Consider the following 17,614-nt stretch of genomic DNA (forward strand, 5'->3'; position numbering starts at 1 on the left):
AAATATATATATATATATATATATATATATATATATATATATATATATATATATATATATATATATATATATATATATAACAGAATCTCTAAACCTGGATGGCTCACCCAGAATAGGATGTCTACATCCCCACAACAAGCAAGAATTCATCTCCTCTCGTTACCTTGTATGGACACTCACTACGAGAGAACGAAACATCGATAATTCTAGGCATCGGATACGATACCCAGCACCCTCAGAATTCTAACTAACCAACTATATAACTTAGAACACCCCGAACTAATCACTGGCTGTCTAGCGACCACAATACCCAACACCTATACAATGTGATGTAGATCCTCCCACCGTAACATCACCTCAGCATGCTCGGCACTCAGCACTGGACCCCTCCCACAGAAATCACTGCGTACCAAACCATCAGAGCCCAAGTAGAAGGTGGATAGCATAATCTTTCCTCACTCTTCAACAACCTTGACTCACTGATCACCGCCATTTCCCCTCAACAACGACATTAACAAAACATATACACATTGAAATATCCAGGCAAGCACCATAAAACCGATCAGACATACACCCGTCTGATACCACACTCCCCAGACATACACCCGTCTGATACCACACTCCCCAGACATACACCCGTCTGATACCACACTCCCCAGACTGATACCACATTCCCCAGACATACACCCGTCTGATACCACACTCCCCAGACATACACCCGTCTGATAGCATACTCTCCAGACATACACCCGTCTGATACCACACTCCCCAGACATACACCCGTCTGATGCCACACTCCCCAGACATACACTCGTCTGATACCACACTCCCCAGACATACACCCGTCTGATACCACACTCCCCAGACTGATACCACATTCCCCAGACATACACCCGTCTGATACCACACTCCCCAGACATACACCCGTCTAATACCACACTCCCCAGACGTACACCCGTCTGATACCACACTCCCCAGACATACATCCATCTAATATCATACTCTCCAGACAAACCTTTTGATGTGAAAATAGTGACGTATGTGGAGGTGAGTTTGCAGTGTGAGACAGTCTCCCACTCACAACCTTACGGTCCTTGAGCACGACGGTCCAACCCTTAGGGTATGATGGAATAATCTCTGACCTGACACTTCAAGGGCACAATGATATCTTAACCCAAGAGTCCTATCATCGTGTTCAGGGGGTCGTATCGTCTTGCCCAAGGCTCGTACCGTCGTGCTCAGCACTAACGCTCTCTTCCTATGGGTTTGGGGGGGGTCGTTACAACAGAGAGAGTCTCCTCCTGTACGAAGAAGGGGTGTCGGCGGCGGCCAATAAGCAGAGAGTGGGCTTCTTCTTATCCCACGAGCTGGCGCACCAGTGGTTTGGCAACCTGGTCACCCCGCGGTGGTGGTCGGACCTCTGGCTCAACGAGGGCTTCGCCTCCTTCATGGAGTACCTCGCCCTGGACCACGTAAGTCACCAATGGGCTTTGGAGAAGTTTACAACTGGGGATGGAAAAATATATCTTGCTCTCAGCCAGGCTGACTAGAAGATGGTTAAGATAACAGGTCTTTTGCTCCATACCTTCCAGGCCAGGCTGAATGGAAGGCGATTAAGATAACACCAGATCTTTTTGTTCTATACCTTCCAGGCCAGGCTAACTGGAATATGATTAAGATAACGGGGTCTCTTGTTCTATACTTTCCATGCCAAACTGACTGGAAGATGATTAAGAAAACACGTCTCTTGTTCTATACCTTCCAGGCCAGGCTGAGTGAAAGATGATCAAGATAACAGGTCTCTTGCTCCATATCTTCCAGGCCAGGCTTAGTGGAGGGTGATTAAGATAACAGCAGGTCTCTTGTTCTATACGTTCCAGGCTGAACCAACGTGGAAGGTCATGGAGCAGTTTGTGGTGATGGACCTGCAGAATGTCTTTACCCCCGATGGTCTGGAGTCATCCCACCCCATCAGTATCCCTGTTGAACATCCCGATGACATCAAACAGATCTTCGACCGCATAACCTATGGCAAGGGTAAGTGTCTTCTGCAAGAGTCACCCCTCCTTCGCCACCCTTCTCCCGCCTCCTCGACGTCCTACATTGCATTATGTATTAAGAAAAAAGAAAAAAAGAAACGAGTAACGATTATAGGTAATAAGAACTCTCCTGGAACTCTCCTTATTGCAAAGAAGTCTGATAATTATGTTGTGAGCCACCGAGTTCTCTAACCTGAGCATAACCTCAAAAGCTTCAGTGGGATCAGAGTGCCCCTCATGATATTTCAAAGTAATCTGGACCCCTCAGACACTGGGTCTACACCAGGGTTTGTTTTCCTCGACAGGTGCCTCAATCATCCGCATGATGTACCACTTTCTGACGGAAGCCACCTTCAGGAAAGGCCTCAGGAACTACCTCATCGCCCTGTGAGTAATACGTCCCTCCCCCTACTTCACCTCACCAAACTTCTATGTTGTTGATACCCCTGCCTCCTCCTTCACCCTACCAGACTTCTATATTGGCAGTGAGTTATCCTCTCCAAGAGGTGGCCTTAGGGCATAATTAGGGGCGCCCTTTTGGGACACCCTTAGAAGCTTAATCTTCATGATCTTTCCGTCGAAGATTTTCGATTTTCATTTCACTTTGCTCTTCCCACGACACAGTAATGAAAGTATCCTAATACAATACTGATAGAAATTCAGATGAAAAATTGATTCAAATATCCAAATCTCAAAAGATTTTTTGGCCCCTCGTGATGTACGAGGCCCCGGACGTTTACTCTATCTACCTTACCTTAAAGGCGCCCCATCTGATACGTTGGAAATGAATCATTTACCTCACTGCATCCAACACAGGGTGATTTACTGTGCAACTAAGTTGTCCAGTGCAGTGTCTCTTTCATATACTTCAATCACGGCAATTCTCACATCCAAACACACCCTTCACATATACCTCGCCCTTACATATACCTTCCCTTCCACTCTACTCTGAGTACGTCTTTCAGCTTTGATTTCTCCTGCACCTGTCCCCCCGCCTCTCCCTTACGTTTGCATAAACTGTTTCCTCACTTTAATGTTCACATTTATACAGTTATGGCCGTGCTCTTAAACCTCAGATGCTACGTATGTATCTTAATCCTCTGAAGGGGATCTTACAGGAACACTAAGTTAGCCATAATGTCCCAGTTCCTTGTATATCATTTCACAGCCATTGCAATACACATTCGTGTGCTGTACTTTCTCCTTCGCTTCCTCTTGTAGTGTCACATCCCCCTGTATGGTAGGTCACAAGTAGGTCTTCGAGTGAAAATAGATATTTCCCTCAACTGGTTCCAGATGAAAATCTTGCCTTGTGATTTGTCACATTTACTTGCTTTATTTCTATTTTCCTTAGAATTTCAGTCCGGCCGTAAAGGACACCTGTGTTGGAATGACTGTACATTCTCAGTTCACTTTCAGCCGTTTATATTATTTTCCTTTTCTTTCGTCGTGATGGATTGTGGCAGCTGCTTCCAATTACAGCCGAGAGGTCCATGCGAAGACTGGCTATCCCTTACTCCCTGGAGTAAAATTTGACGTAAATGACCCGACGTATCCCATGGGGTCGGAGCCTGTTAACACTGCCCTTCTGCCACTCCCACACTGTCATTCCCTTGAAGACCAGAACCTGCTATCCAGCCCATCTCCCTCCCACTTCCATGATGCCACTCCTTCGGGAATGAGGTCCTGTTGATTCTGCCTCCTTCCACACCCTCCCATACCACCGACACATCAGAACATTCACCTAAAGTTCGTTTTGACCACGACCTTCGTTGCATCAGTTTATGAATCAAGTTGTTGATTATAACGAAATGGAAATCTACTAATTGCTTTATTGTATCAACGAAATCCAGTCAAGTCTCTCCCAGTCAGATATTTTCCAGTTACGCTTCTTCCAGTTAGAACTATTCCAGTTAGACCTCTTCTGGAAAGACCCTTTCCAGTTAGACTCCTTCCACTTAGAAGTTTTCCAGTTAGGCCTCTTCCAGTTAGACCTATTCCAGTTAGACCTCTTCCAGTTAGACCTTTTCCGGTTACACCTCATTCAGTTAAACTTATTCCACTTAGGCCCCATCCATTCAGACCTTTCCAGCTAGAATTATCCAGTTAGATTTTTTCCAGTTAGACTTCTTCCAGTTGGACCTTTTCTATGACTATGACACCTCTTCCACTTAGACCTCTTCCAGTTGGACCTCTTCCAGTTGGACCTCTTCCAGTTAGACCTTTCCAGTTAGACCTTTCCAGTTAGACCTGTTCCAGTTAGACCTGTTCCAGTTAGACCTCTTCTGCTACTGTTCCCGCATCTGCAGCATCATGGCCGGTGGACATTGTTTACAATAACCGCCTCTACAGTGCCAACTTAGTCCCGTCTCTCACCTCCCTCACTCCTCAACACTTGACCAAGGAGGAGGATGCAACATCTACTCTTGTCCCCCCAAATACGTTCGTTAGTGAAGCTAACATTAGCAAGAAAACGTCCTTTTTACCTCATGTTATCCACAGCCAAGCCGAGTGCTGCTCAGAGGACGCCACCAGGTTGGGTGTGTTTCAAATGACATAGATATTCCCTTCCTATGATGACTCCCTCGTCATGCCCTCAGCCTGAACCTCCTATTCCTTCTTTCGTTTCCCGCCACCCCCAACCCAACCTACCTCCTGATACGACCTGACTGTCGTGCTCTGTAAAGAAAACGAACTCTCTTCTGAAATCTCCTCCGTAAGTATGAGTTTGTGTGGTGCTCAGCCTCCCCAGCTCTCACAACCTACCTCATCTCCCGTATCACTCGCGTTTAACCCTGTCCCATGTCGAGTGTAATAATCAGCTTCGATCTGTCTGCAACTGAAGGATAAATACTCTTTATAATTGTAATAATCAGCTTCGATCTGTCTGCAACTGAAGGATAATTACTCTTTAAAATTGTAATAATCAGCTTCGATCTGTCTGTAACTGAAGGATAATTACACTTTATAATTGTAATAATCAGCTTCGATCTGTCTGTAACTGAAGGATAATTACACTTTAAAATTGTAATAATCAGCTTCGATCTGTCTGCAACTGAAGGATAATTACACTTTATAATTGTAATAATCAGCTTCGATCTGTCTGCAACTGAAGGATAATTACACTTTATAATTGTAATAATCAGCTTCGATCTGTCTGCAACTGAAGGATAATTACACTTTATAATTGTAATAATCAGCTTCGATCTGTCTGTAACTGAAGGATAATTACACTTTATAATTGTAATAATCAGCTTCGATCTGTCTGCAACTAAAGGATAATTACTATTTATAATTCTATTGCTGGTACATTTGATGGTCACTTCATTCTACTATCATCCCTTATCGGAATGTTGACGATGAGCAAGGTAATGGAAGTGTCTTTTGGGTCACCAGGCAGTTCAACAACGCTGAGCAGGACGACCTGTGGAAGTTCCTGACGGCGGCGGCCCACGAGGACCAGACGCTGCCTCTGGACATCACAGTTAAGATGGTGATGGACACCTGGACGCTGCAGATGGGCTACCCGGTCATCAAGGTGGTGCGAGACCAGGCCGGTACTACAGCTTCAGTCACACAGGTAAGGCTGGCTACTGGTCCCTCACAGCACACACTCATGACCAGGGGAGGGTACGAGGCACTGCAACCCATAGTCAAACTTCAGTCGAAAGGATAAATTACGAGACGTTTCGTGATTAGAAACTTTTGTGTGAAGTTTGTCGAGATCATTATGATCCGTAGTGAACTTTCAGTTTACACGTGTGCTTATGATAGTAGACGATATACATAGACGTGAATGTCTAACGTCTGTTGATTCCCACCACATTAAAGGTGCAGTAGATGCCAATCCATCAGACCATTTCGCTTTTTCCAAAGAATATCAGACGAATGTATATATATATTTTATCTACTTATTACACTTTGTCGCTGTCTCCTGCGTTAGCGAGGTGGCGCAAGGAAACAGACGAAAGAATGGCCCAATCCACCCACATACACATGTATAAACATACACGTACACACACGCATATATACATACCTATACATCTCAACGTATATATATATATATATATATATATATATATATATATATATATATATATATATATATATAGATAGATAGATAGATAGATAGATAGATATATACAGACACATACATATATACACATGGACATAACCCATACTGTCTGCCCTTATTCATTCCCGCCGCCACCCCGCCACACATGAAATGACAACCCCCTCCCCCAGCATGTGCGCGAGGTAGCACTAGGAAAAGACAACAAAGGCCACATTCGTTCACACTCACTCTCTAGCTGTCATGTATAATGCACCGAAACAACAGCTCCCTTTCCTCATCCAGGCCCCGCAAGACTTTCAATGGTTTACTCCAAGCGCTTCACATGCCCTGGTTCAATCCATTGACAGCACGTCGACCCCGGTATACCACATCGTTCCAATTCACTCTATTCCTTGCACGCTTTTCACCCTCCTGCATGTTCAGGCCCCGATCGCTCAAATCTTTTTCACTCCATCTTTCCACCTCCAATTTGGTCTCCCACTTCTCCCTGTTTCCTCCGCCTCTGACACATGTATCCTTTTTGTCAATCTTTCCTCACTCATTCTCTCCATGTGACCAAACCATCTCAAAACACCCTCTTCTGCTCTCTCAATCACACTCTTTTTATTACCCTTTCATTACTTACTCGATCAAACCACTTCACACTACATATTGTCCTCAAACATCTCATTTCCAGCACATCCACCCTCCTCCCTACAACTCTATCTATAGTTCAAGCCTCGCAACCATATAACATTGTTGGAACCACTATTCCTTCAAACATGCCCATTTTTGCTCTCCGAGATAATGTTCTCGCCTTCCATACATTTTTCAACGCTCCCAGAACCTTCACCCCCTCCCCCACCCTGTGACTCACTTCCGCTTCCATGGTTCCATCCGCTGCCAAATCCACTCCCAGATATCTAAAACACTTCACTTCCTCCAGTTTTTGTCCGTTCAATTTTACGTCCCAATTGACTTGTCCCTCAACTCTCCTGTACCTAATAGCCTTGCTCATATTCACATTTACTCGCAGCTTTCTTCTTTCACACACTTTGCCAATCTCAGCCATTAGCTTCTGCAGTTTCTCACCCGAATCAGCCACCATATATACATATATGTATATATATATATATATATATATATATATATATATATATATATATATATATATATATATATATATTTATTTATTTATTTATATTTATTATACTTTGTCGCTGTCTCCCGCGTTTGCGAGGTAGCGCAAGGAAACAGACGAAAGAAATGGCCCAACCCCCCCCCCCCATACACATGTATATACATACGTCCACACACGCAAATATACATACCTACACAGCTTTCCATGGTTTACCCCAGACGCTTCACATGCCTTGATTCAATCTACTGACAGCACGTCAACCCCGGTATACCACATCGCTCCAATTCACTCTATTCCTTGCCCTCCTTTCACCCTCCTGCATGTTCAGGCCCCGATCACACAAAATCTTTTTCACTCCATCTTTCCACCTCCAATTTGGTCTCCCTCTTCTCCTCGTTCCCTCCACCTCCGACACATATATCCTCTTGGTCAATCTTTCCTCACTCATTCTCTCCATGTGCCCAAACCACTTCAAAACACCCTCTTCTGCTCTCTCAACCACGCTCTTTTTATTTCCACACATCTCTCTTACCCTTACGTTACTCACTCGATCAAACCACCTCACACCACACATTGTCCTCAAACATCTCATTTCCAGCACATCCATCCTCCTCCGCACAACTCTATCCATAGCCCACGCCTCGCAACCATACAACATTGTTGGAACCACTATTCCTTCAAACATACCCATTTTTGCTTTCCGAGATAATGTTCTCGACTTCCACACATTCTTCAAGGCCCCCAGAATTTTCGCCCCCTCCCCCACCCTATGATCCACTTCCGCTTCCATGGTTCCATCCGCTGCCAGATCCACTCCCAGATATCTAAAACACTTCACTTCCTCCAGTTTTTCTCCATTCAAACTCACCTCCCAATTGACTTGACCCTCAACCCTACTGTACCTAATAACCTTGCTCTTATTCACATTTACTCTTAACTTTCTTCTTCCACACACTTTACCAAACTCAGTCACCAGCTTCTGCAGTTTCTCACATGAATCAGCCACCAGCGCTGTATCATCAGCGAACAACAACTGACTCACTTCCCAAGCTCTCTCATCCCCAACAGACTTCATACTTGCCCCTCTTTCCAAAACTCTTGCATTCACCTCCCTAACAACCCCATCCATAAACAAATTAAACAACCATGGAGACATCACACACCCCTGCCGCAAACCTACATTCACTGAGAACCAATCACTTTCCTCTCTTCCTACACGTACACATGCCTTACATCCTCGATAAAAACTTTTCACTGCTTCTAACAACTTGCCTCCCACACCATATATTCTTAATACCTTCAACAGAGCATCTCTATCAACTCTATCATATGCCTTCTCCAGATCCATAAATGCTACATACAAATCCATTTGCTTTTCTAACTATTTCTCACATACATTCTTCAAAGCAAACACCTGATCCACACATCCTCTACCACTTCTGAAACCACACTGCTCTTCCCCAATCTGATGCTCTGTACATGCCTTCACCCTCTCAATCAATACCCTCCCATATAATTTACCAGGAATACTCAACAAACTTATACCTCTGTAATTTGAGCACTCACTCTTATCCCCTTTGCCTTTGTACAATGGCACTATGCACGCATTCCGCCAATCCTCAGGCACCTCACCATGAGTCATACATACATTAAATAACCTTACCAACCAGTCAACAATACAGTCACCCCCTTTTTTAATAAATTCCACTGCAATACCATCCAAACCTGCTGCCTTGCCGGCTTTCATCTTCCGCAAAGCTTTCACTACCTCTTCTCCGTTTACCAAATCATTTTCCCTAACCCTCTCACTTTGCACACCACCTCGACCAGAACACCTTATATCTGCCACTCTATCATCAAACACATTCAACAAACCTTCAAAATACTCACTCCATCTCCTCACATCACCACTACTTGTTTTCACCTCCCCATTTGCGCCCTTCACTGAAGTTCCCATTTGCTCCCTTGTCTTACGCACTTTATTTACCTCCTTCCAGAACATCTTTTTATTCTCCCTAAAATTTAATGATACTCTCTCACCCTAACTCTCATTTGCCCTTTTTTTCACCTCTTGCACCTTTCTCTTGACCTCCTGTCTCTTTCTTTTATACATCTCCCACTCAATTGCATTTTTTCCCTGCAAAAATCGTCCAAATGCCTCTCTCTTCTCTTTCACTAATACTCTTACTTCTTCATCCCACCACTCACTACCCTTTCTAATCAACCCACCTCCCACTCTTCTCATGCCACAAGCATCTTTTGCGCAATCCATCACTGATTCCCTAAATACATCCCATTCCTCCCCCACTCCCCTTACTTCCATTGTTCTCACCTTTTTCCATTCTGTACTCAGTCTCTCCTGGTACTTCCTCACACAGGTCTCCTTCCCAAGCTCACTTACTCTCACCACCCTCTTCACCCCAACATTCACTCTTCTTTTCTGAAAACCCATACAAATCTTCACCTTAGCCTCCACAAGATAATGATCAGACATCCCTCCAGTTGCACCTCTCAGCACATTAACATCCAAAAGTCTCTCTTTCGCACGCCTGTCAATTAACACGTAATCCAATAACGCTCTCTGGCCATCTCTCCTACTTACATAAGTATACTTATGTATATCTCGCTTTTTAAACCAGGTATTCCCAATCATCAGTCCTTTTTCAGCACATAAATCTACAAGCTCTTCACCATTTCCATTTACAACACTGAACACCCCATGTATACCAATTATTCCCTCAACTGCCACATTACTCACCTTTGCATTCAAATCACCCATCACTATAACCCGGTCTCGTGCATCAAAACCACTAACACACTCATTCAGCTGCTCCCAAAACACTTGCCTCTCATGATCTTTCTTCTCATGCCCAGGTGCATATGCACCAATAATCACCCACCTCTCTCCATCAACTTTTAGTTTTACCCATATTAATCGAGAATTTACTTTCTTACATTCTATCACATACTCCCACAACTCCTGTTTCAGGAGTATTGCTACTCCTTCCCTTGCTCTTGTCCTCTCACTAACCCCTGACTTTACTCCCCAGACATTCCCAAACCACTCTTCCCCTTTACCCTTGAGCTTCGTTTCACTCAGAGCCAAAACATCCAGGTTCCTTTCCTCAAACATACTACCTATCTCTCCTTTTTTCACATCTTGGTTACATCCACACACATTTAGGCACCCCACTCTGAGCCTTCGAGGAGGATGAGCACTCCCCGCGTGACTCCTTCTTCTGTTTCCCATTTTAGAAAGTTAATACAAGGAGGGGAGGATTTCTGGCCCCCCCGCTCCCGTCCCCTCTAGTCGCTTTCTACGACACGCGAGGAATACGTGGGAAGTATTCTTTCACCCCTATCCCCAGGGATAATATACATCTATATATACATATACACATACACACACATACACATACATACGCACATATACACACACACACACATACATATATATACATATGAAAAATGTGAGAAACAATTTAGAAAACTGAAACTTCTAGCTTGAAATGAATGAAAAAATGAATGTCACATAATGGTTCAACCTCTGGCTATGGAAAAGGAAATGTATAATTTATTTACACAAACGTCAATAGCAGTTCTCATCAATTTAACCACTGTATCAATAAGCTTCAATGTCTAAGCTACATTTTTCTCCAATTTCACTATATATATATATATATATATATATATATATATATATATATATATATATATATATATATATATATATATATATATATATACATATATATATATATATATATATTCAGACGTTCGTTATCCCTCCAGGAGCACTTTCTGTTGGCGAGGAAAGGCAACCAGAGCAAGAGCCGCCAAAGCCCCCTCAGGTGGTGGGTCCCTCTCACTTACACTGACCAAGACAACGCCAACTTCGGCTACACTCAGGCCAGGCTGTGGATGTCTGACTCTCAGACGCACCTCAACATGTCCTTCTTCCCGAGCCGGGACCAGTGGGTCATCTTCAACGTGCAGCAGAGCGGCTACTACAGGGTAAACTACGACGACCACAACTGGAACCTCCTCATCCTGCAGCTCCTAGCGGACCACACGCCCATCCACGCGCTAAATCGAGCGCAGATCATCGATGATGCCTTCAACTTGGCGCGGGCAGGTGAGAGAGAAGTCGTCTGTACCTGAATTTCTATGTTATCTAACCCCCATTACTACCAGTGACGAGTCCTCCATTAATCCCAGAGACACGCCCGTCACGCCTCAGTCCATTCATAGATCTAGATTTCCTATTGGCTATAATACGTTATAAATCTCCTAAGGGGAATCTCTCATGGCATACCAATGGTTGTGTCCCTTCCCAGGCCAGTTGTCCTACGACGTGGCCCTGAGGGTGAACGCCTACCTGCGCAAGGAGACGGAGTACGTGCCCTGGGCCGCTGCCTTAACCAGCCTAGATTACCTGGACAACATGTTGAGACGCTCGCCTGGCTACGGTCACCTCAAGGTAAGTAAGTGGCTCGGACGGATGACTGATTTCCAGTGGCTCTTCAGGTAAGCAGGAGGCAAGGGTGGGAGTACCGCGAAATAAGATGGGTAATCTTACTGAGGCTGATTACTGGGCTCTACCATGACGAACTTCAACCAAGGGGGCTTTTAAACTACAGGTGGCTACAGATCGCCGATATATTCGCGGGTGGATGCGTTATGCCTCTTTCCATATATACAAAAACGTCTTTGTCCAAGGCTCATCCAGATCAACACACCGACAAACGCATCTTCACGTCACCGACTACAAACACGTCTTAGTGCCCCCGCGGCAAACGCATCTTCACGCCATCCACGATATACGCGTCTTAGATCATCCACGACAGACGTATCTTTACGTCATCCTCGATAAATGCGTCTTTAATCCACGACAGACGCATCTTTACGTCATCCACGATAAACGCGTCTCTGATCATCCACGACAGACGTATCTTCACTAATCTGTCCACAAACCTAGATTCACCTCGCCGTCAACACATGTATCTTCATTTCCAGGTAGACAAGTGCATCTTCCCTGTACCTTCGACACCAGTGGGCTTTGGAGGTCCGAGCAGACACACCTTCTCACACCGCTGGCTTTTGAACTCATAAGCTTACTGTAAACTATGCCCACACACTCCATGAGCAGAAGTGAATGCTTTTCAAGTTCAACAAACCTCAATTGGAATTTGATTTGAATCCCTTATGGAAGCTTGGAGATATCTATTTTGTCTATCATGGGATTCGAGTTTCTCATTCGTTCATGTCTCATACATTTATCTTCCAAACAGAACTTTATGCGTGATTTGCTGGTTCCGCTGTACGACTCAGTTGGCTTCGTCGATAACCTAGACGACCCCCACCTGGAACAGCTGAAACGAGTGAAGGCGCTCTCATGGGCCTGTAAGCTCCATTATAAGGACTGTGTGGACAACTCCGTCCTCCTCTATAGCCAGTGGATGCTCGACCAGACTAACCACAGGTGAGATAAAGCGCCACTTTTAAACCAAGTCCTCCCCTTCTTTTTTTTTTTTTTTTGCTTGTATGGTGTGTTCAAGGGTAAGGCTTACTTAGATTTACTACGTTTTACTTTGAATATTTGTGTCAGTCATTGCCAGATAGCAACGTCCTGAGAGGTGTCTGATAGGATAGAAAAGCTTACCTCGTCTGCAAAGTCTTAACTTCAAGTAGAGTCGACTTTCACTTTGACTTCTTCGGGCATTTACTTCATCTATACATCTCGGAATCCTTTATTAGATATGTGGTCTTAAGTCTCCTTCCTGAGGGTCCAAGAGGGACGTGTCAGCTATGTTACTGCAAGAGTTTCACGAAACCATACAGTTTCTCGCTCTCGTGTGTGTCCTCCACTGAGGCTATAATGAACGTGATCTTTCCCCAGCATCATCTCGCCCAACCTGAGGACCACGGTGTACTGTACCGCCATCGCTGCTGGCGGTCAGAAGGAGTGGGACTTCGCCTGGGGTCAGCTCCTCGCCTCCACCGTCCGGTCACAGAGGGAGAAACTCTTGGATGGCCTGGGTTGCACGAAACGCATCTGGATCCTGTCACAGTTAATCTATATTGTTTTCTCTTGTCTGTTAATAAGTGGAATGATATGTAAATATATATATATATATATATATATATATATATATATATATATATATATATATATATATATATATATATATATATAAACGCGTTTATGTATATACATGTGTGTGTGGGTGGGTTGGGCCATTCCTCGTCTGCTTCCTTGCGCTACCTCGCTAACGCGGGAGACGGCGGTTAAGTGTGATATATAAACAAAATTACCATGCAGGGCTTTATGCTATGTCAAAATCTTAAGTTATGAATAAGACGAAGCTCTAGTTTTAGACAAGCAGAACGAGCAATTGTAGAGTAATATCAACTGCTGTGAGATATCTTTTACGGTAGAGCGTATTTTGGAACGGTTATCACACAAATCAGTGAACTTTTTCCTCTAGTTAGCACACACGGAGCTTATCTACTAGTCGAAGTCACAGATGAAGGGGATGAATCACTGTGGTATAAACAAAGCTGTAGATCATGAATATGTCATCCTCTTTGCAACATCAAGTTCTCTTCATTCTTCTGTGTGCAGTTTGCTCGAGAGAAAGTCGAAGTTGCTGATATTTTGATGCAATTTGTCGTCAGTGACGAGACAATATTGGCCCCTGTTGCAGGTACCTGGAGAAGGCCTTCGATGAAGAGAGCGGGATCTCCAAAAGGGAGGCGTTGAGGGCGTTCACCTCAGTGGCCAAGAATGACATGGGGCGCCACCTGGCCTGGGACTTCCTCAGGAGTCACTGCAACCGGATCAGGAAACGGTATTTATATTATATATATATATATATATATATATATATATATATATATATATATATATATATATATATATATATATATATATAATTTCAACTACATGTAGTGTAGGATGGCAGCGTTAGAAGCTGGTTTGTCGTTTGAGAATGAAGCTCCCTTTTTACACTCTCGCCAGCCTGTAGGGTTGGTGACTGGGTATCATAGTTTTGTGAAATTCACTCCTGCAGAAGGTGCACGCTTGTGCGCAGTCCCTGTGAATAACAAGTCCCCTCCCCCTCTACGGTTCACGCGTTCTCTTCGTCTCTGAGAAGCCCAGACCTTTCTATAACGGAGGATGTTAACATTTTCATATCTCGTCTATTCACACCAACACATTTATCTCAAAGGGGCTGAAAGCATCAGAGTATTGCCAGCTTACTCAAGGTATTGGTTCCTTGGATAAGGGAGGCTGGTGACCTTGTCCACCGCTCCTCTGGAATTGACCCGGGGAAAGACGAGCATGGACGATCGAGATGGAAATGGGCGTCTGTCTTACATCTGACGACCCAGTTGTCTGTGCCAGCTATAGTGGAGTGGGAGAGGGGCTGTGGGTGTGGGAGAAGATGCTGTTGGAGTGGAAGGTTAGGCTGTGAGAGGAGGGACTGCATGTGTGGGAGGAGGAATTGTAGGGACGGGAGATGGATGTGTTTGGGAATGGGAAGAGGGAACGTGTGGGTGGAAGGAGAGTGGACTTATAGAAGTGCAGGAGGGCTTGTAGGGGTATTGTCCCATGAGGGTAGAACCCAGCAGCTTGGTCCAATGGGCCCAGGGGTTCCACTGGTAGTGAATGATGATGAACCTAAAGAGAAAATTGGAGAAGAAAAGAAAAACGATAAATCTATCATTTTCAAGGAACTTAGACACTGACTTTATACGTATCCCTTTCCAGGTACTCCTCTGGCTCCACCCTGGGGAGGTTCATCAACGTAGCGACAAAGAGCCTTAACACGCCCTTGGAACTGAAGGAGGTAAGGGTCTTCCTGAGGGAGATAAAGTTATTTATGTAGCTAGTAAGATTCCTCCTGAAGGAGATCAGGTTTCTCCTGGAGGAGGTAAGAGTCTTCCTTAAAGAGTTAAGGTTCTTTTTGAAAGAGATAAAATTCTTCTTGGTGGAGGATTCTTCCTGAAGGAGGTAAAATTCTTCCTGAAGAACGGTAGATTCCTCCTGTAGGAGGTAAGATTCTTTCTGGAGAAGGTAAGAATATATCTGAATGAGATACGGATCTTCCTGGTGGAGGTAAGATTCTTCCTGAGGGAGGCAAGAGTCTTCCTGGAGGAGGTAAGACTTTTTTCCTGCAGTAGGTAAGATTTTTCCAGAAGGGGGGAAGCGGGCGTACTCTACCTAAACAAACCCCCACAGCAAATGACCGTACATCTTTCCCTCCTCAGCTGCACAAGTTCCTGGCGGACAACAAGGTCAACCTGGAACCAGCGTCTCGAGCCGTGGATAGAGCTCTGGAGACGGTCACCAACAACGTAGACTGGCTGGGCACCAACCACGGACTCATAGTAGAATGGCTGCAACGCCAGGGTTATTCAGACTCCTCCTTCCCATAGAGGACGCCTTGAGAGGTGGTTTTGTGGTGTGTGTGTGTGTGTGTGTGTGTGTGTGTGTGCGTGTGTGTTTCCCAAATCCAACTTCCCGTATCTGTTGAGAACTCTGTGACGTAGGATGACATGTTCTCATACGGAACAGTTTCCTGTCTTTGAGGTAAAAAAAAAAAGACATTCATTTATTGTGAGACGGGATTATGGTATCAATTTTATTAATTGCTAAGCTTTGGCTTCAAAAGTTTCCTGATACAAAGGGTTTTGGTTTGTCAGATACAGTGCAGTGTGGTTAATCCACCTTCACGGGCAAGTATTACTGAACAAATTTAGTCAACCAACAAATTTTTCTACATTTTTATGAGGCTTCCTGTAGAGATGGATGATTCATTTTCCACAACTCACAGCTCACAATCTATTCATATGTATAACTTATATACTTAATCTTATTGAGAGTATACACCTTACATAGCTAATATATTTCATACTATAAAGTATTTCATCTTATATAGATTGTACATCTTATACAGGTATATATATATATATATATATATATATATATATATATATATATATATATATCTTCTATACAAATCAAATGTCTTATCGTATACATCTTATGTATCCTATTCAATTTATATATATATATATATATATATATATATATATATATATATATATATATATATATATATATATATATATATATGTATATATATATATATATATATATATATATACATATATATATATATATATATATATATATATATATATATATATATATATATATATATATATATATATATTCTTGATCGCCATTTCCCGCGTCAGTGAGGTAGAGCCAGGAAACAGACGAAGAAAGACCCATCCACCCATATGCACTCATATATACATACACAAACACGGACATAAACATATATACACATGATCATACTTGCCTTCATCCATTTCCGGCGTCATCTCGCCCCACAGGAAACAGCATCGCCACCTCCTGCGTCAGCGAGATAACGCCAGGAAAACAGACAAAGAAAAAGGCCGCATTCCCTCAGACTCAGTCTCTAGCTGTCATGTGTAATGCACCGAAACCACAGCTCCCATTCCAAGTCCGGGCCCCACAAACCTTTCCATGGTTTACCCAAGACGTTTCATATGCACTGATTCAGTCCATTGACAGCACGTCGACCCTGGTATACCACATTGTTCCAATTCACTATATTTCTTGCACGCCTCTCATTTTCCTGCATGTTCAGGCCCCGATCGCTCAAAAATCTTTTTCGCTTCATCCTTCCACTTCCAGTTCAGTCTCTCGCCTCTCCGCCGCGTTCCCTCCTCCTCTGACACATATATCCTCTTTGTCAACCTTCCCTCACTTATTCTCTCCATATGCCCAAACCATTTCAACACACCTTCTTCTGCTCTCTCAACCACACTCTTATTAGTACCACACATCTCTCTCACCCTTTCATTACTTGCTCGGTCAAACCACCTCACACTACATACTGTCCTCAAACATTTCATTACCAACTCATCCACCCTCCTCCGTGCAATCCTATCTGTAGCCCAAGCTTCACAAACATTTGGTATTGTTGGAACTGCCATTCCTTCAAACGTACCCATTTTTTGCTCTTTGAGATAACGTTCTCTCTTTCCACACATTCTTCATCGTTCCCAGAACCTTCTCCCCCTCCCCAACGCGATGACTCACTTCCGCTTAAATGGTTCCATTCACTGTCAGGTCCACTCCCAGATATCTAAAACACTTCACCTCTCCCAATTTTCCTCCAGTCAAACTTACATACCAACTAACTTGTCCCTCAACCCTACTGAACCTAATAATCTTGCTCTTATTTACATTTATTCTCAAATTTCTCTTTTAACACACTTTTCCAGACTCAGTCACCAACTTTTCCAGTTCCTCATTCGAACCACCCACCAGTGCTGTGT

At 43.8% G+C, this 17,614-nt stretch overlaps 1 protein-coding gene across 1 annotated transcript in view; it reads left to right on the forward strand.

Moving 5' to 3' along the window:
- The window catches only part of LOC139746720 (aminopeptidase Ey-like), a 42,991-nt gene that overhangs the window by 25,018 nt on the left and 359 nt on the right, over nt 1-17,614 (forward strand). Inside the window, exons 8-18 of the mRNA XM_071658204.1 lie at nt 1,289-1,472; nt 1,881-2,037; nt 2,345-2,426; nt 5,436-5,619; nt 11,027-11,369; nt 11,572-11,714; nt 12,526-12,716; nt 13,134-13,304; nt 13,942-14,085; nt 15,009-15,087; nt 15,509-17,614. The exon at nt 15,509-17,614 is cut by the window's right edge and continues 359 nt beyond it. Coding sequence (XP_071514305.1) covers nt 1,289-1,472; nt 1,881-2,037; nt 2,345-2,426; nt 5,436-5,619; nt 11,027-11,369; nt 11,572-11,714; nt 12,526-12,716; nt 13,134-13,304; nt 13,942-14,085; nt 15,009-15,087; nt 15,509-15,676 — 1,846 coding nt within the window. The 3' untranslated portion in view covers nt 15,677-17,614. The remainder of the gene's footprint in view (nt 1-1,288; nt 1,473-1,880; nt 2,038-2,344; nt 2,427-5,435; nt 5,620-11,026; nt 11,370-11,571; nt 11,715-12,525; nt 12,717-13,133; nt 13,305-13,941; nt 14,086-15,008; nt 15,088-15,508) is intronic.

Source organism: Panulirus ornatus, chromosome 66 (assembly GCF_036320965.1).
Source record: "Panulirus ornatus isolate Po-2019 chromosome 66, ASM3632096v1, whole genome shotgun sequence".
NCBI lineage: Eukaryota > Metazoa > Arthropoda > Malacostraca > Decapoda > Palinuridae > Panulirus > Panulirus ornatus.